The sequence below is a fragment of the Aquila chrysaetos genome, chromosome 3, assembly GCF_900496995.4.
Source record: "Aquila chrysaetos chrysaetos chromosome 3, bAquChr1.4, whole genome shotgun sequence".
Taxonomy (NCBI): Eukaryota; Metazoa; Chordata; class Aves; order Accipitriformes; family Accipitridae; genus Aquila; species Aquila chrysaetos.
Genome location: NC_044006.1, coordinates 28,989,223 through 29,010,614, shown reverse-complemented (window position 1 = coordinate 29,010,614; position 21,392 = coordinate 28,989,223). Strand labels below are relative to the sequence as shown.

Sequence of the window (21,392 nt, the reverse complement as noted above, 5' to 3'; positions counted from 1 at the left end):
ACGCTAGGTGAAATTTTTCTTCATGAATACATTGCCATATACCAGAGTAAAATGGAATAGTTTCACTGAGAGCAACAGAACCACACTGATTAACCTTATGTGCTCAGACAGCACTGACAGCTTTGTCCTTCTCACTAGGATATTCCTGTTCAGGAATCCTTAGTATCCAAACTGGACTTTGCATTAACAGTACTTTGCATAATTCATCTGTGCTCCCTCCATGCAAGCTCATGACACTTCTGGCAAACATCATTTTGAATTAGATTCATGGCTAAGCATTTTTTGGTTTCTAAAACTGGTATCATTAATTACATGGAAAGTGCTAATTAATTCTTGCTTTTAGGGTCTGAAAATGAAGTAATGAAGTGTTAAACTACAGTACACTTCTCTTAGCTACAGAACTTTCCTGGAATTAATAATGTGCTGGGTCCAATGACTTTAAACTCAAGTAACACTGAACTAGTCTGGAGCAAGTTGCTTCAAATTGACTTTTAATTACAAGATCTGTGACATACACAATTACAGGCATACACACAATCACACTTGTATATATGTATATCTGTACATATAAATGTGTATGCAACATGCACCTGCACAGTCTGTATTCTTTATGTTGCTTGACTTCTTACATTATATATTTTTTGAAGGCAGAAATCTTGCCATTCATGTGTATTTGTGGTGAAAGACATCCACCACTTTCTAATGCAAGATGCAGGTGATCTCCAAAACAATCTCCCTTAATGTCACCATCCTATAAACTATATGAGCTTTCTATAGGAGGCTAGCTGCAGAATTAAATTTCAACAGTGCCTGAATTAGATGCAACTTTCTGTAATACTGATGAATTTCATTTTTATTCACTTTGTAGCACTTCTCTGCCATTCACACTTCTTGAAAGAGGGTATAAAATGAAGCTATTATGGCATGATAAAGCATTATATTCCCTTCTGTAGATTAACCATACACAGTACAAGATCATGGAGAATAAAGTCCTGTGCTGCGCATGTGACGTGTCTAGTTATAATAGAACCTGTTTCAGTGGGGTTACACCTGGTCTGAATTTGACTCAGTCTGAACTGCAACTAAGCCTTCATTTACAGCACACTACATGCAATTAACTAGAGACCTTTTAATGCAAGAAAAGCTTTCACTCAGTCAGCTTTGCATCTCACTTAGGCAGATCCCAATAAGAGTGATAATAAAACAGCAAAACACCTGTAATGCTCACATAATTAACACACTTTTTATCCTGTACATCCTATCATAAGGAGCTTCTTGCAAAACATTGCTGAATATATTGTGTTCTACTCTAAATACATCCTTTTTAAGATTCATTTCGTTAAGCAGCATTTGATTGTGTCCTTTTACACAGATTTAATTACATAAATACACAAACTTAAAGTCTAAACGAGAAATCAAACGTAAGAATTAAGCAGTTGTTTTTTAGTAAAAGTTAGATACAAATTTTCAGATGAGGTCTTCTGTTTTTTAGTGCAATTGTCAGCAATCTAGGCATGGATTCAAGCAAAGAAAAAATGAAATCTGCATATATGGCAAAATTATCTTAAGCAGCATGGTGAAGAGCTAAGAGGTTATCTTTAGAGCCAAGTATGCTAGATGAATGAGCAATACTGATAGCAAGATGCATATCGATACTGAAGGGGAGTCTGAACTAATCATACAGTGGTTCTAAATTAGCTGAGCCAACTCACGAGAAGCACTTGCTTGTCTCAATGCAGAATTCAATGGAGGAATGAAAATTTGATCAACATGAACCTATGGCAAAAACATATTAAGACAAACGGAATGGGAAACAGAACACAGAAAATCATGGTGCATTTGAATTGCTGGTCCTCTTCTGGAATATTATTGCATGTACTAGAGGGAGACTGTTTCAGACAGTATCGGCAGAAATGACAATGCAAGAACTCTCTAAAGAGCAGACTGAAAACAACCATTTGCCTCAGAAAGGAGATGAATAAGAGGAGACATAATAAGAATATATAAAATATTGAATAAAGAAGGAAGTCTGAGAACACGAGGGCTCCCTGTCTTATAACTATAAGACATTCTGTTAAATTCAAAACCTGGATAATTTAAACCTGATAAAAGGATACTCTGCTTTTTTTACACAGTGCATAATTAGACTGTTGGGCGCTCTGCTGGAGATACTTCCACTTTTCTCTGTGATAAACTTATACTTCATTTGTATATCTTAACTCTGGTTTTATTTTTCTCTTTGCTTTTCTCTCCGTGTTTGCCAAGGGAAACTGGAGAAATTAATACATGGCCACTTGTCTCTAGATAGAAAGCAGTTCAGAGAGGAGGGCACTGACTAATTATACAACAAACGCTCTATACAAGGAGCTTATATGAGGTGAGGAAAACATTGAGAACCCAATAGCTGCTTGCAGAAACACACACTCTTGGTCTTCCTCACTGATATTAATCCACTGCTGCCTAAGCTCCCCCTGCAAACCTAGCTATCCCTCTCTAGTGCTCTTTGTGAAAGTACCCTCACCACCATTCCCCGACGCTCAGCTTCGGGTCAGCCCAGAGCAAAGTGACAGGAGCCAGAACAGCCAGGATCTGGCTGTAATTAACCATGCTATGTTAATTGCTTCTTCCTGTTCTGATGACATCAGGGAAGCAGGGGCAGAGCCGGGAGGGAGGTGGGGAGTGGAGTGGAGTGGAGTGGAGTGCAGTGCTGTGCAGTGCCGTGCAGTGCCGTGCTTTCTCAGTTTCCTTCAAACCTTGGAGGAGATCCCAAAGGGCTCCCATGCTCACATGAAACTGAATTTTAACACATTATGAGATAGCTAAGGTCTATTCACAGTTACATCTGCCTAGACCCAAAGAAAGTCTCTTGCAGTAGGCAGAACTACTCCTGAGTTAAACACCTTGTAGCTGACAGGGAATTTGGCTCATTTTCTGAAAACTGACTTTGTAAATTTGGTATCACAGCCCTGCTAAGGGACTAGAAAAATACAGAGGTTCTGAATTTCAGATCATATAGAACATGAAGTCCCAACCTTCTGTGTTTATTAAAGACTAGCTAATCTTTTGTAAAGGTTTTGAATTGGTACTCTTAATATCATGGGAAGTGATTACCCCCTCTATACTCACTCTAGGCCATGCTGCCTCTCAAAAAGAAGTGCTACTGAAGTGGAAAGTCTAATAATTGTCACAGGTAGCAGATATAACATTAAGTACATCCTGACAAAAGATTAATAGCAGGGGTGCTGCACCGCAGGACTGAGGCAGGTAACCAAATGAGTAAATGTCAAATGAAGGATTATCCTCATTTGATGCTATTTCATACGTCTCCTTTCTGCATAATCTCTCCCAGCTGAGACCTAAACCAGGTGTTTTCAAATGCACAAAGTAGAAGCTCTACCTGGTGTGCTAAAGGACATCCACTATTAGCTGTCAGCAGGAGCGACATCTTCTTTTCAAGTACTCAGCCAGTAGTCAGGATACAGCATTACACTGCCAGCTGACAATGACAAAGCGCCTGCTAAGTCAAGCCCTATCTGGATTGTGCTAAAATATTATTATTTATTTTTTGAACTGCAGTAGTACCTATGTTAAGGACCAAAGCCCTTCTGTGCTTGGCTCTGTAAAAACAGACCCCAAAATGTGGCTCCTTTCAGTTGATTTCACCCTCAACATCCCACAGTGCTGATATAGAGGGTCCTATGCTGAAAAGCTGTGTGAAGCACAGGATGTAATCCTTCAGCTAGAGGATGTACTTTTTTTAGCCAATGCAAAGACCAGCAAGGTCCTGGAGACACTTTCTTAACACAAGTAGCACCTTTGCAAAAACAGGCTAAAAGAGCATTGAGCCTGCAAAATCAAACATACCAGAACTAAACCTGCCCATGACTTCATGTGCTGGCTCATCAGCTTTTAGTTATGTGACCACGCACCCCTTTTCCCCCCTGCAGAATTCATAACTCATTCAGTGCACAAGATGCACAATAATCTTCAGTGAGAGACCCTCTTGGTATTTTTCTTCTCCTTGCCCAGAGTATTGCCCATAGGCCTTCCTTCCACTGTATTTAAACCATCAGTGAATACATAATTACTGATACCCTCCTGAGCTTCTCTACTGTGCTCATCACTGTATAAGCTAAGTGCTTCACAAAACAGTAATGCTTTCAGCCTCCCTCTGAGGTGAAGGGGAAGGACTCATTTTGCACAGGAATGTGAATCAAAGAAAGGTGAAGGTAAAAAGTGCCACTCATTGTGGTTGCCCAATTTCAGACATAGAGACCAGATCTCCCAGGTTAGTTAACAAGACACAGCGCATGAAATGCTCAAAACAGCTGTCAGTAGCTTCAAGCCATGGCTGTGAGCAATTTGGCTCCTCTGCAGAATTAAGGGCGGCAGGCTGGGCCTCCAGAAGAGAAACTGTATGAGGCTGGTGGTCACTTCCGACTAGTTCAGTTTGGCCAACATCAGACTGGGATCCTGTTGCAAGAGCAGGGTCCACCCCAGGCAGCAAACCACCAGGTAAGAGGCTCTCTCCTCTTCTACAGCTTCCTGGGACAGGTGAGGCAGGGTCCTGAGGCTCTGACTGATCCAGAGAGGATGCTCAGCCTGTGCACTGAAGAAGGCAGGGGCCCTGTGAAAAAATACTGTGCAACCCTGAAATTAAAGATGGTATCAAAGCAAAATCACAAGGGGGCAGTACCTTCATTCTCCTTAATGACTGGCTTCTGCATGCTTTATTTTGCAGCTTTGTGTTTCTAGTGCAGTCCTATATCGTGTTATATAAAAGCATTTTGTCCCAGCTTGCTTAACCTGGACAGTTCCTGGTCTGATTCCTGTCTCCTGTGAAGACTGCTTTCTTTTTCACAAGACTATTAAGGCTGGGCAGACAGTTTAGCCTCCGCAGGCTTCCCAAGGAGGTACCAGATTAACCAGAACTGCAGCTGCAGGGAAAGGTTCTCTCTCCTCTCTGTGGGCCCTGGACTGGAACACGCTGAATGCTTAGACTACTTAACACATGCTAATAGAAACCTCTTAAGGGCTTGTCATTTGGCTGAATGGGACAATTTCTCAAGAACAGCAAAGATCGTATCTATAGCATCTAGGCAACATTCCTGGCAAATTTTAGCTTCTCAGTGAAAAGGTAAAAAGAGGTCTTTTAGTTTGTACAGGAAAGTCTCTTCTTCCCTAACTTCCTTCTGATAAATTAGTAACTTTGTTGATGCTTTTTGGAAATACTCAGCATTAGATAGGTATCTGCCATGAAAAATGCTGCCAAGTATAAACTGGACTAAGTTAAAAGTGATTGGAAATAAGACCTAAAAGTAGAAGGATTGTGTAATGTTAAGTATAGTTAATGCTACTGAGGTTGCCTAAAATACAAATCCTTTCTGTCTCGCAATTCCATCTAGTGGCCTGCTGAACTGTACCATTTTCTTGCAGCAACTCCTATGAGATTTACCTGCAAGTTTCCATAAGCTGGGATTTTACACTAGGAAAAGTTTTTTCCACCCTTTGATCACTGTTGCAGACAGGATATTAAATGGGATGAACCTACAGTTTGATTCAGTACAGCAGTTCTTGTGCTGAATGCATTATTTACAAGACAGTGAGCTGCAATAAATTAAGTTTTACTGGTAGTCTTGTTGCTATTTAGTCTTGGTACTTATTAAAGCAATGAAATGTGGCTTAGGTTTAATACCTTACATCACTGTTTATTTTGGTGTAACTCTTTTATAGAGAGGTTCACATGGGAGAAGTTAAAGGGCATCAACAGAGGTGAGTTGCAAAGCTGGAAAAAGAGCTAGCTCTCTCCCTTTTCCTCCTTTCCACCAGGAAGAATGGAGATGTACATTTCCAACTTTTCACATTGAACAGGCATACTCTTATGAAAAAGAAAAAAATTACTAATTCAAAATCACGTGAAATTTTGGATTATGCATTCCTGGAAAGTATGACCAGGAAGTGCTGAAAGATTCAATCAGCCACAGACTCAGTCACATAAGCCTTGCTTTCTTCAGTGACGCTGGTTCAGAAAACTCACTGTTCTACTCCTTAGCATTCTTACTCAGTCTCTGTCCATAACTCACTCCAGTTCCACAACTCTCTTCAACAAAACTACTCATCTGACTCTGGCTTTGCAGGAATGACCCTTAGGTTTGTGATTCTATGTGTCAAAACCATATACCAACCATTTCCAGCTGTGGAGGAAGAGTAAAAGGAGGGAAGACTTACTCCACTGTAGAGACTATGCCAACTTTCATGCACTATTTGCTTTACCAAAGTTACAAGCTATGGAAAAGGAGGTTAATAATTGAAGTGCCATCCCATCTTAATGACAGTGGGGATAGTACACCTCTACATAGTACATGTATTTAACAGATGTGGTCCAAAACTGCTGCCAGCTATTGACATAAATCCTATTCCACATTATGGAGCTTTGTAATTGGGATTGTGGCTACATAGATTGCAGAGTTGTATTGCAGAGCTATGATATCATACCTGTGAAATACTATACAGCTACTCAAGTACTTCAGAGCTGTGAAGCACAACCATTTAAAAGAAGTGCTTAAAAAAAAAACCAAAAAACCAGCACTTATACTAATACCAAATATTTACAGCACTGTCACTTTCAAAGTCTGGCAGGCTCATGGTTTCTAACACACCAGTTGCATGCCCCATTTTCTCCAGAAGTGCAAATCCCCACAGCCAGTTTTTGAAGTTGTAAGTGTGTCATTTTTGCTGGAGAGGCATGTCTGAGCCTTGCCAAAAATGGGTCTTTTAGATATCAAGAAATTGCTGTGGGGACTTGCTCCTTTGCCTCATTGCAAATTGAAGGTAGAGGCTGCTTTTAAGCCAGGGACCAGCAGCACTCTTTGTTTGAGTGCCCTAAGTGCAAAACCAGTATTTTCTGAGACTTGAGAGGCGGGGGATTTTTTTGGAATACCAAAAGGAACTTTTCTCAGTTAACATATAGCAATGTCACAAATACAAGAATGTTCTGCAGTCATGTCTCCATTTTTTCTGCTGCTTCTCTTAATTTTCTTCTACTCCCTTTTTTTGAAATTCTTGCTTTTGTTCCCTCTCTGTGCCCTGTTTGCTTTCCTTTCTTCTACAGCCTCTGCCCACCTCTTCCCTTGCTACTCTGCTCTTCTGCCTCCAGAACAACCATTTTTCGCTGTTTTCTTGCACCTGCAAGTAAAGCGGCCAAGTGAAAATCACAGCATTTCTGATGATACTGGATGATAACAGTACTTCCTTGGTACAAAAAAAAAGATAACTTAGCCACAGAAAGTCTAATCTTTCAATATACAAACTAGCATATGGAAAAAAAACTTGAATACCAAGAAGGATCCGGGGAACTACAGGCCTGTCAGCCTGACCTTGGTACCGGGGAAGATTATGGAACGGTTTGTCTTGAGAGCACTCACATGGCAAGTCCAGGATAAGCAGGGGATCAGGCCCAGTTAGCATGGGTTTACGAAAGGCAGGTCCTGCTTGACCAACCTGATCTCCTTCTATGACCAGGTGACCCGCCTAGTGGATGAGGGAAAGGCTGTGGATGTTATCTTCCTTGACTTCAGCAAGGCCTTTGACACTGTTGCTCATTGCATACTCCTTGAGAAGCTGGCGTCTCATGGCTTGGACAAGTGTACTCTTCGCTGGGTGAAAAACTGGCTGGATGGACAAGCCCAGAGGGTTGTGGTGAATCGGGTGAAATCCAGTTGGCGGCAGGTCACAAGTGGTGTTCCCCAGGGCTCGGTGTTGGGCCCTGTTCTGTTTAATATCTTTATCGATGATATGGATGAGGGGATTGAGTGCACCCTCAGCAAGTTTGCAGATGACACCAAGTTGGGAGGCAGGGTCGATCTGCTTGAGGGTAGGGAGGCTCTACAAAGAGATCTGGACAGGCTGGATCGACGGGCTGAGGCCAATCGTATGAAGTTCAACAAGGCCAAGTGCCGGGTCCTGCACTGTGGTCACAGCAACCCCATGCAACACTACAGGCTTGGGGAAGAGTGGCTGGAAAGCTGCCCGGCAGAGAAAGACCTGGGGGTGCTGGTTGACAGCCGGCTGAATATGAGCCAGCAGTGTGCCCAGGTGGCCAAGAAGGCCAACGGCATCCTGGCCTGCAATAGAAATAGTGTGGCCAGCAGGAGCAGGGAGGTGATTGTTCCCCTGTACTCGGCACTGGTGAGGCCGCACCTCGAGTACTGTGTTCAGTTTTGGGCCCCTCACTACAGGAAAGACATTGAGTTGCTGGAGCGTGTCCAGAGAAGGGCAACCAAGTTGGTGAGGGGCCTGGAGCACAAGTCTTATGTGGCTGAGGGAACTGGGGCTGTTTAGTCTGGAGAAGAGGAGGCTGAGGGGAGACCTTATCGCTCTCTACACCTACCTGAAAGGAGGCTGTAGTGAGGTGGGTGCTGGTCTCTTCTGTCAGGTGGCTGGAGATAGGACGAGAGGAAATGGCCTCAAGTTGCGGCAAGGGAGATTTAGGTTAGATATTAGGAAAAAATTTTTTACTGAGAGGGTTGTCAGACATTGGAGTAGGCTGCCCAGGGAAGCGGTTGAGTCACCATCCCTGGAGGTATTAAAAAAGCGAGTGGACAGGGTACTTCAGGACATGGTTTAGTGGGCATGGTTGATGGTTGGACTCGATGATCCTGAAGGTCTTTTCCAACCTAAATGATTCTATGATTCTAAGTTCTAGCCAAACATTTTAATTGAACAGTACCATCCATCTATGCTTTACTCTCTGATGATCGTAATGTAGGAACATTTCACTGTCCATTGTATCTATGGCCAGAAGAACCCAAGTGACTTAAGTCACAAACATATCCCAGAGCTTCTGCTCTGAAAACAGATTCCTGAGCACACATACACACACTGTTACTGCTGGTCAGATGAAGTACTTGCACTGGACAATAATATGTGAGGAAGTCCCTTGTGGTTACCTTTCTGAGCAAGAAAAAAAAGTATTTTGTGTTTTAAATTAAGCTCCAGTGAACAAACATTATAGAAACTGTGAAATACACATATTCACAAAACAAAACAGCTACTTAAAGATGTGAGTATACAGTCACATTTGCATGTGTGTGTATGACACACAAATGAGAATATACAATATAGGTAGAAAATGCTATTCTTACCTTATTGCACTTGCAGATAAGTGGCCATACGAACCACTGGCTGAGGAACTGCTACGAGAATTATTGAGAATCGTGACCAAGGAATTTGGAGATGTCCGTATCATGGTCTGAAGGTCAAAGCTGTGATCAGATAGGGGAGATATGGACAACGTGCGCTTTCGGCTTGGTCTAGCTGACAATCTCGGACTCGGAAACCTGGCGCCTGTTATGTAAACACAAATAATTATCCACCAGGGTACTTAATCGCATTTATTTGCTATCAGTGATGGGTAGAGGGAGTCGCAAGACACCAGCATGCTGTGACAAGCCCACTCTCTCCACTTGTGATCTACTGGCTACGATTGAGGAAAATTAGGAAGAAAAATCTATCTTCCTGTGGCTTACCTCAGGGGAGCTCTGTTTATTAATGTGCAAGCAAAATGATAAATTGCTAAACAAAAGGAAAAGACTTTTATGAGTTATCCCTCTCATTTCTGGTGATTTATGAATCTGATGGCTTCTTAGACATTCACATCATTAATTCAACCATGAGCAATGAGACAGTTCTTCAGATCTGGGCTACCAGCAAACCCAAATTTGGATCACTTTAATACATACAGCCAAAGCTAAACTTGTAAAATACAGTGTAGAAATGAAGAGGCAGCTTTTCCTTTGCTGACCACAATTCTGCCTGGTTGGTACTTGATGCAAAACTAAAAATCAGGACTGAAAAAATACTATGAAGGCCAGCTCTATCAGTGGAAGTCAAATTCACAGCATTAGACTGAGAAACAGTAGGCTTTATTCGTATTTGTTCTGGATCCCGTGATATTCTTGTGTTGGGGTGTACAGGGGCCTACGATTGCCAAATTTCTTTAAAACTAGAGATTAAGCTTTTCAAAACAGCAAAGAGAAGACAACCATACACATACCATTTAAATAAATACATATTACATTTCTAGATTTTCTGTGCTGCTCTGAAAATGTCTACCTCTTCTGGTCTGTTTTACCATGTCATCCCAACTCTCTGCAGTCCTGACAGAAGATATATCACCTTAAAGTTCTTCCCTTTATTTAATTATTTTCAATCTTGGTTGAGACCGAGAAGGAGAGAATTAGCTTCCCCACTGCGTACTGAACTACTTCCTTTAACAGTACTGTCATTTCTACCTTTTTAATCCTTTTAACCTGTAGTAAAGGACTGAGTCCTAATGATCCTGACAGCCAGGGTCATGCAGGTCTTGGGTTCTCCCAGAGTCCCTGATGTTCTCTGTACCTTGCTAATAATTCACAGTTGGCCACAAGCCTCCATTATAGGTCTGCCTTTCCCAATTCTTGCTCATGTCTTGGTGCCCAGGACCATTTTTCAGCAGGGTATTTAAGTTTACATGCCTAACATTAACCAGGAGAAGAGCACAACTGACTCCAATTAGACTCACCTCAAGGACAGAGCTGGATTAGAATCTGCCATTACATTTTCCTTACACACCTGAGTAGGTTGCCCTTCTTTCTGTGCATGCTATCCAAGATTTTCATCTGCTATTAAAAGCTGCCATTTTATTGCTGCTGTGACTGTGTGATCAGATCTCCATCCATAGTCCTTCTCCTAATCTATGCTTAGATTTGCCTCAACTAGCCAACGTGGGTGTCAATTCTCTTTGGCATCTGGCTAATACAGAGTTGTTTTTCCTTCGTGCTCTGTCTCTGCAATAGGCCTTAGCTCATACTGCTTCAGTCTTTCAATGAATATTCATGCTCTTGATTCATCATTTAAAACTTAGGCATAGCCATTTATTTCTTCCTAAAAGCTACTACATGTTATTTTATGTAATCTGTTTTATCTCTTTTTATGAGCTTGCTATTGTACTGTGTCTGCTTGATATTTTATTAGTCCTGTGCTTCATATCTTTCAAAGGCAGAGATCTTTTATTTGTGGTAAAATAAAAACCAACAATGATCAGCAGCTATAAGAAGCTGCAACATATTTAATAGGGAAATACAAGATATATGTCATGGTAAAATAAAAATAGTAATACTTTGCACTTACATCCTTCATCCACAGCTCTCCTCTGCTGACTGTTCAGTGAGCATGAATGAGAACAATGCCTCTGAAGTCACTAGTGGTAACATAATTTGCCTCAGCTGAGGATACAATTCAAGTGCTTTATAGGTGAATAAACTCTGTTATTATGGTTTTACAAGGGGATAGCTAAGTACAGGTGTTCCTGGTTAAACAGCAAGTGAAGGGGACAAGGGAGACCTGCTAGACATTGGCTGACCAGCAAAATTAGATGTTACTCAAGCACTGCTACCACAGTATTCTGTGTTACTACCAGCCATCCTAATGGTGTGCTATATATGACAGCAACAGTTTGCAGTCATGTGAACATAATTACAAACCCCCTGTTTTCCTCAAACTGATGGGCAGAGACCTCATCATGCGAGCAAGAAGGCAGCAGAGATGCTCAGAGCGGACAAGCACAGCTCCCTCTCTTTTGATAAGCAAGACCTAGTTAAATTTCTGTATTTACAACTGAGAGTGACCATGTGCTACTGATGGCCATGTATGACCAGTTTCAAGTGTGATTTCCAGGAGAAACACTTTAGAAAAACTACTTCTTATGGATCTGAAGTCCAGTTCTGAATCTGCACAACTGCAAAGGGATTGCCACTTATTTGATAAATTCATTACAAGCCTGCTAAACATGGACTGATGGCTACTGATGCTAACTAGGGAGGGGGTGCATAAGTTTGATCAAAAAAGTGGAGGAACTGTTAAGAATACTAGCACCCGAGCATCTCTCCTTTGAAGCTAGACTAGGCAATAAAAACAGGAGACAACAGTTATGTTTTGCTGCCTCTGCAATCAGACACCATTTATTTTCTGTGCCCCAACCGCCTAAGCGGACTCGTTGGTACTCCTGCATTTCAGAGAGGATGGAACAAGCATTACCAACAACTGTTCAAAGCTCTTATGATCTTGGAGAGAAGCACGGTCACCCTCAACAGATCACACAGGAGGGCTTCAGCCACACCACACAGTAGTCTCGGGCTTCCTCTTCCCCTCCAGGCAGGGCCTGTTTCAAGCCCCACCTAGATCTGGGAATTCGGCAGTCCCCTCCATCTACCTGGGACGGGAACAACCTCCTAAGGGCCAACAGTCTCCTGCAAAAAGGGAATATTTCTGCTTCACAGCAGGAGCCAATGGCTGAGGCTGGGCAAGAGCTCTACGGAGTGTGACCACAGGAGAAGGGGATTCGGTTCAAGGGAGGCCATGACTTTCAAAATTGGAAATACAATTAAATGGAATTACTGTTTTTTCAGATCTTCGTGGTTTAATTAGGTTTCACATGCCTAAAAAGTCTTAAGCATGAGCTGACCACTGGTTACACTGCAGGACATTTTCTAAACAATTCATTTAGCATAACATCAGTCTTAGTTAGTATATTACTATAAAAAGGAATAGGTCACAATTTGTCAGTGCCTCTGAATACTCTGAACCAAACTTTTCAGCCTTGCCCAGGCATTTATTTTAAAAACAAACACTTCAATATTTATTTGGGAATTTGAGATGTTCATCTGCTCACAGTGTTCTCCCACTGAAGCATTACATTCCCTGCTCAATAATGCTTTAAAACCAAAAAATGCAGGAGCACTGATTCACTAAAAATCCATTTACCTCTGTGCAAGTGGTGAAAAAAACCCATCAGCTTTGGCAAAACATGCAAATGGAAGCTGACAGTGAAGATTTGTTTAGGAATGTCCCCTTTTTGGAGCAGACATTATAGTAATAAAAAGTCAGTAGTTGATAGTAAAGACTTGAGTGTGCCGACAAAAAATCCGTCAGGTGTCAGAAGAAAAGATCTTATTCTCGGGTGGAGATCAATTCTAAAATAACAGATATCTGTCTACATCATAAATTTCAAAAATGGAATATGCCATCCAGCAAATTTGCCCATGAATTTGATTTCTGAGTTGAAGTTTTTAGCATTGCTTAATCATTTATAAGGCAATCTTCAGACATGTATCATTTATTCCATCCCTTTAAATCAAACTTCTCTGAACTTGTCTCAGGCACTAGTTTTTGTTGAAGGCTGTGAACATGGGAAGTTTGATTTTGTTTTTACATTAAAGCTTTTTTTCTTTCTTTCTTTTCCTTCCAGTTTCTGCTCACAGATGTGTAAACTTTGCTTTCACTTCATGAAAGTTTGTCGTAATTTTTGTCTTAGTTTTCAAAATGGTAAATCTGTCATCAGTATAAGAGGAAAAGGAATGGCTTTGCTACTCCACCCTCATTCCCCAACTGTGCCTGAAAATCAGAAATCAAACCCAGTCTAAAGCTTCTCACATTGGCTTAACTCTTCAGGCTGGCCAAATTTTTTACGTCAATTGGGTTGCTATCAGTGTCTCTAATGCCAAAGGGGTAGGTCAATCCTGAATACCTTTGAAAAAGAAAAACCTCCCATTCTGAGTGAACATAGGCAAAAGTTAATCAGAGTGAGAATATTAATACTCTCAGGGTCAATCTAGCAGCCTCAGGGAACATGCTTGTCTTTCTACTGAACACCATTTAGAAGCAGAGTAAAACATACTCCCCAAGTGAAAAATGGAGGTATCAAACCCAAAAGGCTGCGATTTTTGGAATTTTTCAAGTGCTTACGACAGTTCTGGCATACAGTATCTTTACAGCCACAATAAGGAATTTCAGTTGCTGCTACTGTGATACTGTCCCCTGGTTATTTTGATGTTATACTTAAAGGTAGCACATCTGACCCTTTTAGATCAAGCAAGAAGACGGGAAGACTTGGTCAGGGATTCTGGCCACCAAAACTGTAGAAAAGCTTCATAGCAGCAAAGAAAATTCTGGTCCACTTTTCATGCCACACAGGACAGGATGAGGAAAAATGACAATCAAGCATAGAAAATCTTGGCCGTATTCTTCCACAATATATTAGACAGTTCATGGACAGTGAAGTTCAGAGCTTCAAGAAGTCTACTGCTCTTTAGCCAAGATTTAACTTTCTGATTAATGCTTCTCCCACTCATATCATCCCCATTTTGAAATCAGTTTTCCAGCACCACAGAGCAAAACAAAAGGCCCAAAACTGCACAAACTGTATGTAACATGCTTTTCAGCCCAGTGCATGCCGGTGTTGGCATTATTATACGTACTACAGGAGAGGGTAGAGATGCCAAATTACTGTGCTAGATGCTGTACACACACATAATTAGGAGACAGACTTGCTTCACAGAAGAAGAACAATGTCTTGCTTGTATCTATTTGGTTGTTGTGTGGAATAAATGAGCAGCAGCCTTTGAGTGAGTTGAGTCAACTTGCTCAGAACTTGATAGCAGATAATGAGGAAGACTACCAATCTCTCTTCTGTTTCCTTTGACAAGATTGGGCAAAGGTGAAAGAGTACTTTTAAGATCACCATACAAACCCTTAAGAAGAACAATCCAAACAAATGGCATTGCTGTACTTTGTTATTAAATGCAAACAGGGACATTCTTATTGTTGTTTTTTTTAAAAAGTCTTAATATCGGCTTCCTGCTAATTGTTTTGTTCTTGTTTCTAATCTAAAATTCTGACAAAGAAGAAAGGGGTTTTCTTTAGCATGATGAATGATAGGACATTCAGATTCCTACTTAATGACAATTAATTTACTGTATATCCATGCAAGTTAGGATAGTTTTAATTAGTTTTTACAAAGTAAAAGGGTAACTTCATACTCTATTTAGATAAAAGCAGCTATTGCCTGACTAAACACATTCTCATCAAATATAGAAGGTGAGCTGAGTGACCCTACTAGGATTCATTCTTATTTTAATTCTCTATTTACTGTTTAAAAATAACCCATTTGCATAATAGTGCTACACATTTTTTGTCTTTAACTCTGAAATAATCCCTAATTGAAAAGTTGCTGCTATAATGAATCTGAAATGTGTGATCTTAATTTTTAAAAACAAACACAAAACAAATTAAAGAGCGCATTTCAAATATATTGTAGCTAAAGCTGGTGACAGCAAATATCCTTATTAGAGATACTGTTAGGTATCTTTTATGAATGGGCTGAAGTTATGGGCAAAGGTCAAAACATTTTCCCTTAAGTAAGAAGTGATAACATTCTTGGGATGCAAAAGCTGTAATTCTATGTAGATTAAAGCATACACAATCTCTACTAACACATGAAGGTCCTTTGTGCAAATGCCATTATTTGTATGAGTACTGCAATGTCTTCTGTTTTTCTTAAGTTTTCTGGCATACATCTGGGTATCTATTTTCCTATAGACTGAATAGACCCATTCAATCAAGTCTGCATCTGAATATGTGGTTTGGTACTGCTACCTACACACATTCCGAAACTCTCCCAATAGAAACCAAAACCATTGAAAGTATAAAACATCCCTGCTCATTGCAAGGGGGTTTGGACAAGATGACCTTTAAAGGTCCCTTCCAACCCAAACTATTCTATGATTCTATGATCCTTTTACTTCAATGAAGTCATGTCCATTCATACAAGCTGGGGATTTGTCCTCGCAACTGGAACATAGCAGCAGATCTACATTACCTGAATCATGCATAACAGAGTTTCCATTCTGCAAGATATTATTAATATGCAACAAATGCATTAGCAGTGTACCTCATCTCTCCCTATTCCCCTCAAAATCCAAATCAGGAGGTATCATATTCTTAAGCTTTCAAGCACTGAAGCCTGCACATTAATTTCTGGTTTTAGTCCAGACTACTTACGTGGGTTTGTTTCTGAAGTGGGTTCAAGGTATGTTACATCACTGTAAAATCCCTACGCATGCTACCAGTGCAGTGAGACTGGTAACAGAAACTGAATTTAAAAATCCTTCACTATCAAGGTAACAGAATGAAAATAGTTTCCCTGCCCAGTTCCACAACTATCTGTCTTGCCTGATTCTTGTAAAAATTGTTGGTCAGTCAACTACTTCACACTCCCCGGCATGTGTTATGCAGGGGTAGCTATCCATATTCTCACACGTTCCAGAGTTGAACCTCCCAAATCCCACACTCCTTGAGATCCACAGCTATAGCATGCAGCGAACAGCAGGGAAAAGAGACTTCATGCTAACAAAGATTTTAAAAAGCTGTAGGACAACAAGGTGGTCTAACGCTATTGTGTTGCTCATACTTTCAAGCAAGAGTCAACAGTCACCACCTTTTATTTCCCTTGTTGGAAGGAACCAAGTACATCCCAAAAAGCATGTAAGCATCTTATGACTAGAGGGGAATGCTCTGCATAATCCCTTCTGGCTGATCAAAAGCAGCAGTAGTGAGCAGTTTGGAACGGGGTGCTCTCTTTTCCTCCTTCACTAGAGAAATGAAGACAGATTAGAGGTCTGAAAGATGCTGAAGTGGGAAAAGAAGGCTATTAATATTAGGGAAGACTAAGTCAGGATCCTTCAGAATTCAGCAAACTGCTTCAGCTTAGAAGTGGTTTCAAAGTCTATCGGTATATGATACACAACTTGTAAGGATGGCTAACACTCTCTGAAAATGAGGGGAGCATGCTCTCCTCACAGAAAAAACAGATGTAAACTTTTTATTAACAGGGAGCTCATCAGGGAAATACTCACCCTAACGATGAAAGTGAGTTACTGATTGTGAATAGAAAAGGACATTTTCAAAAGCACTCAAGCCCTGCTGGAAATAAAACTTATAACCTGTTTTCAGGAGCAGTCCCGTTCCTCTCCCTACACACTTTCAAAGTTTACTTTCAGACTTGACGTAACCCTTGTACATTTGGCAATCAAGGCTTTGGCCCTCCAGCCTCATGAGGAGGCTTACGTTGACTCCCACTTCTCCATCTGCGTGGAAGCCTTTTGGGTCAGACCAGGAACAAGTCAGTTCCCTTTGTAGGACTGTCTATATTTCTAGAAAATGTCACTTACTATCCATGGCGTGAAGATACTCCATATGAAGAGCACCAGCTCCTGCAGTGGCAGCTGAAGGAATGATGTCTGCATATGGGCTGCGCTGGCCTGCCAACAGAGCCATCTGATGATAATATTCAGCTGGACTGACGCCAGCATGTGGAGCTAAAAACACAACATAAAAAGGACCGTTAATGACGTAAGATAAACAGGAAGGAAAGTTTTATCACATTGCTGGTTTCTCTGGCTATTAAAACAGCTTGTTTATTTTTTAATATAACGCAATGTCTGCAGTATGCCACCACCGGTCAATGTATTTCAACCAATGATACTGCAAAGACACCATTCAAGAAACAGCAAGGCATAAAATATTAACGAGCTCAGTGATCTCATATTTTTGTATTTATTATTAAGTGACTCAAGAAGTGACAGGCTGACAGCAATGGAAACTAGTATAATTTATTTACTGACATAAAAAAGCAGGAAAACCTTTCTAGAGCTTTATTCCCATTTACCTCATCCACGGCCCAAAGGACTCCATCTCTAAGGTAGCAACGTGGCTGAACTTCCATAAGCCTACAAGTTTCTGGAGTCTGCTTAGAGGACAAGAAGATTTTCGCTCACAGTGGCAGTTTGTGTATAAGTTTAGGAGTAAATGAGGACAAAGCATGTTCTCAGGACAAATACTAGTTGTCCATGAATAACATAGGGGCAGTTTTCTGGGAGGACAGACTGAAGTCAATGAATGTGGTCATCCCATCCTTCAAAATTCATATATGTGTACTTGACACACGAGCATGTTTGCAGAGTCAAAACCACAGACCAGATAGGCTCTACATTCCGTCAGTGAGATCATGAGTGATGCAGTCCTCTGACACTGACTTATATTAGCCTTTCTCTCCTGTAAAAATAATATACAAGCTTTCTGTTCCCCTGCAGTTTTCAAGCATGCCATCAACTAATGGGCAACTCCGGACAAACCCAAAAATCCACATAATTTTAATATCATCTCATCTCAGCAGGCTTCAGATGCTACAGTAGGTAGAGGGTAATTTCATGGGCTTGTGTGAGAAGTACTCATAAAATAAGCTGGGATCCATCTCCTTGATCCCGACTCTGACTTGCAATGTGACCTGAGGTGAGCAGCCTTCCTCTCTGCTCTCTACTTGTCCCACCTGCAAAACAGTTGAAATTTCCTTATACTCTGCTCACCAGAAGATGGTATGTAAGTTTGCCTAAAACACTTCCAAGTTCCTTAGGTTAATGGGCTATCCCCCAACAGATTATTTTTATATTCTTTCATATTATTTAATGATATTTTTCTTTGATCCCAGCAACTGAATCTTGAATGGAAACAAAATTTTAAGCTGAAATTCTCTGAATTACCAACTTAACCTGAATGTTGTTACTTACACAGTATTACTAAAAAGGATAATTTATGTTTACGTTAAGAGAATCAGATCCTAAATGCAAACCTTAGAAGCAAAGAATTGACATTGACACTAAAAGGAGATAAACATGTCATTGGAGTTTGGAGAAAAGTTTATTCAGCAACAGATTTCTAAAGTGTATAATCTGTCTTTATTTTTACCAAAGAAAATGGAAGAATGTGCTTTTGATGTTATAATGTTAAATATAACTAATTTCAGGAAAGGTTCAGAAAAATGAAAGTACATCAAACAGGAACAGGAATGGCATAAAAAATGAGCTGAGATAAATTAAAGGTTGTTGGTATTTTTTCCAAATTACAAATTGATTTCTCAATTAAATATAATCTACTTCAGCCACCACCACTTTCTGTGAAATGGCAAGAAAAATATTCAGACTAAATTTTAAAAGAGGAGTAACTCACACTGAATCACTGATTTTAAAAGTTTTACAGTAGTAGGTAATCATCGTATCTTTCCAGACACACTTAAAATACTTCCTGAGCTTACTGACATAAGTGTCTGGGTTAACTAACAATAACATTGGATGCAAACGTTAAAATTAACTGCTGCAGAAAACACAGCGAGCACATAATTGCATTACTAAATGTTCCATATGCTGAGAAATGCGCTGGTGCTCTTTAAAGATCATTCCTTACTACCTTCTTCAAACATAAAAAATTAGCCTACTAAATGATGTATTGCTTGAAGGGTAAATGAAGGGTGAACAGGAAGGCCTGCAGCCCTGAATTTTCTCCTGTTTATTCCTGGGTAGCTTCAGCTTTGTCCCTGCTTTTTTTACAAGGGGAGGCATTTGCTTCTGCATTGTGGGCACCGCCGAGCTTCATTTGAGCAGTCTGCTTTACACACACCAACAACTCAATCCTTACCCCTGTCCCAAACCCTCTGTGTTTCTCAGGAGTTCTTGGCCACCCCTGGCCCACCAATTCTACTGGGTAAGGTGAAGAGACAAGACAGAAGACACTCTACCATTGCTGCTGCTGTGGTAGTCATTAATTACAGCTGGCAAAACTTGCAGTGAACATGAAACTGCTCTTCATTATGTTCCAGATTGTTTTGGCTCCTGGCCATCCCCAGATCTGTGAATCGACAGACTAAGCCCAATAGTACACTGACCTAATTATCTAACTGGCCTAAAGCAATTAGGATCGCAAGAGAAATCTTGCTATGACTTTCAGAAGAACAACAACTTCCAAGTTTTCATAGTTCAAATGCTATACAACTTAAGCCATGGTGTCCATTATATCATTAGTGCATTATGTGCATGTACCCCTTTAAATCACACGGGTTTTTTATTTGCATTCTAGTAGTGCCCAAGCCATGACTTGGACTATCTGATCCCAAGAACCTACAACTGAAAAAAGCATTTCATTGTATACTTGACTGATCACACAACAAACTATGGATTCCAGAGAAAAAATTTAACAGCTTTTCGATAAGCATGTTGTTTTACTGAAATATCTCCAATGCCTCAATCAAGTTAGTGTATTTTCATGAGGTGCTGCTCAACACCTGGGCTGTGGTAACTGATCAAAGATGAGCTGTGAGCCTAGAGGAAACAAGAAGTAACATGTATTTGTTTAAAACCCAAAGAAAGAAGCTTAAGCTAGTAAGTTTAGCTTGTACTTATGAAAGGTTAAGGTTGTGTATACAGTCAACAACCAAAGCTCAGGGGATGAGCATTAAGACAGAGTGTACTCAACTGTGTTGTCCACACCTGAGTGTCTCGTGCCATCTGAAAGCCCGTGGGTATCCAAGCCACCTACATGAGGCTGGCAGGTATAAGACAGGCCTCAGAAGAGAAAACTGCCTTTCTGAGGTGGCAGCTGGAGTTGAGGCAAGGTATTTCACAGACTTGAACTGACACCAAACACCAAACACTGTAGACAGATGAATCTTCGCACCATCGTAGTTACAACAGAGCTCCAGACTCAGCTGGTAACATCCAAGTGTCTGTATTTGGGTGAAGTGAATAGTTCTCTAAGGCTCCACTGGCTGCCCTACCTAGAACTCACTGGACTATAATGGCAAAACAGCACACCAAGGTCACAGACAGATTTCTATACTGTAGAGGCCTAAATTTAGATGCCAGAATCTGAAACCAAATTCTACCCTGTGACATCCTAGAGTTTCAGAGAGATTACCACTGGCCTGGTGAATACGGCAAAGCACTTCTAGGAGATCTCTGCCTTTCTGGAGTGTCAGTTGGGTGCTGGGTCAGACATCCTAGTGTATCTCAGATAGCACTATGTGCCTACGTATATGCAAGTGAATTCAGCGTTGTGTACCTGAGACCAAGAACGTACACAGGTTAATGTCACATGGTTGTGTAATAGGTGGTTTCCTTCCCTCCCTTCTTTGTATGTGCAACTGGAGCATACCTTAAGCATAAATGAAATTCTGCAGGAATGTGATCTGAAAATTATTGAAGGAAAGACAGTCAAGTGTTCTGCATATTAGTTTTTGTGAAAAACCCAAATATACATAGGAAGAGTTTTCCTAATTTATGCCATTACATTACAGCTCTATCATGTTTTTCCTATATCAAAAGCTCCAAAGCTCCTTGAGTCAAAATATGTATTTCTGAGCATTCAAATTGTTTCTTCAAAATATTTTTTTTAATACTTTGGCTAAAATAAAAAGGGTAGAATTAGCAAGCATTCATACAACATGCAAAGTGCTGCTAGGAAAGCCCTACGTGCATGCCATATACCTTGACTGACAACAGGTCATTAAAATTTATTCTCATAAGAATATGTGCCTATAACTAATGGATTAACCGTAAAGTTATATGTTCTTATAAGCGAGGATTAATTAGTTATCCGTTTGGATAGGGTGCACTGCTCATTTTTCAAATTCAGCTAAAGGCAGTTTAACTCCGTTTGGTAAGTTTCTGCATACACTGGGAAGATCTTTC

The 21,392-nt window shown here is 40.6% G+C and overlaps 1 protein-coding gene across 5 annotated transcripts in view; it reads right to left on the bottom strand.

Moving 5' to 3' along the window:
* Positions 1-21,392, bottom strand: part of GLI3 (GLI family zinc finger 3) — a 215,830-nt gene that overhangs the window by 52,312 nt on the left and 142,126 nt on the right. For all 5 annotated transcript variants that reach the window (XM_030010039.1, XM_030010038.1, XM_030010040.1 and 2 more), the window contains 2 exons: positions 17,046-17,192; positions 9,144-9,345 (listed from right to left, as the gene is read on the bottom strand). In XM_030010039.1, coding sequence (XP_029865899.1) covers positions 9,144-9,345; positions 17,046-17,192 — 349 coding nt within the window. The remainder of the gene's footprint in view (positions 1-9,143; positions 9,346-17,045; positions 17,193-21,392) is intronic.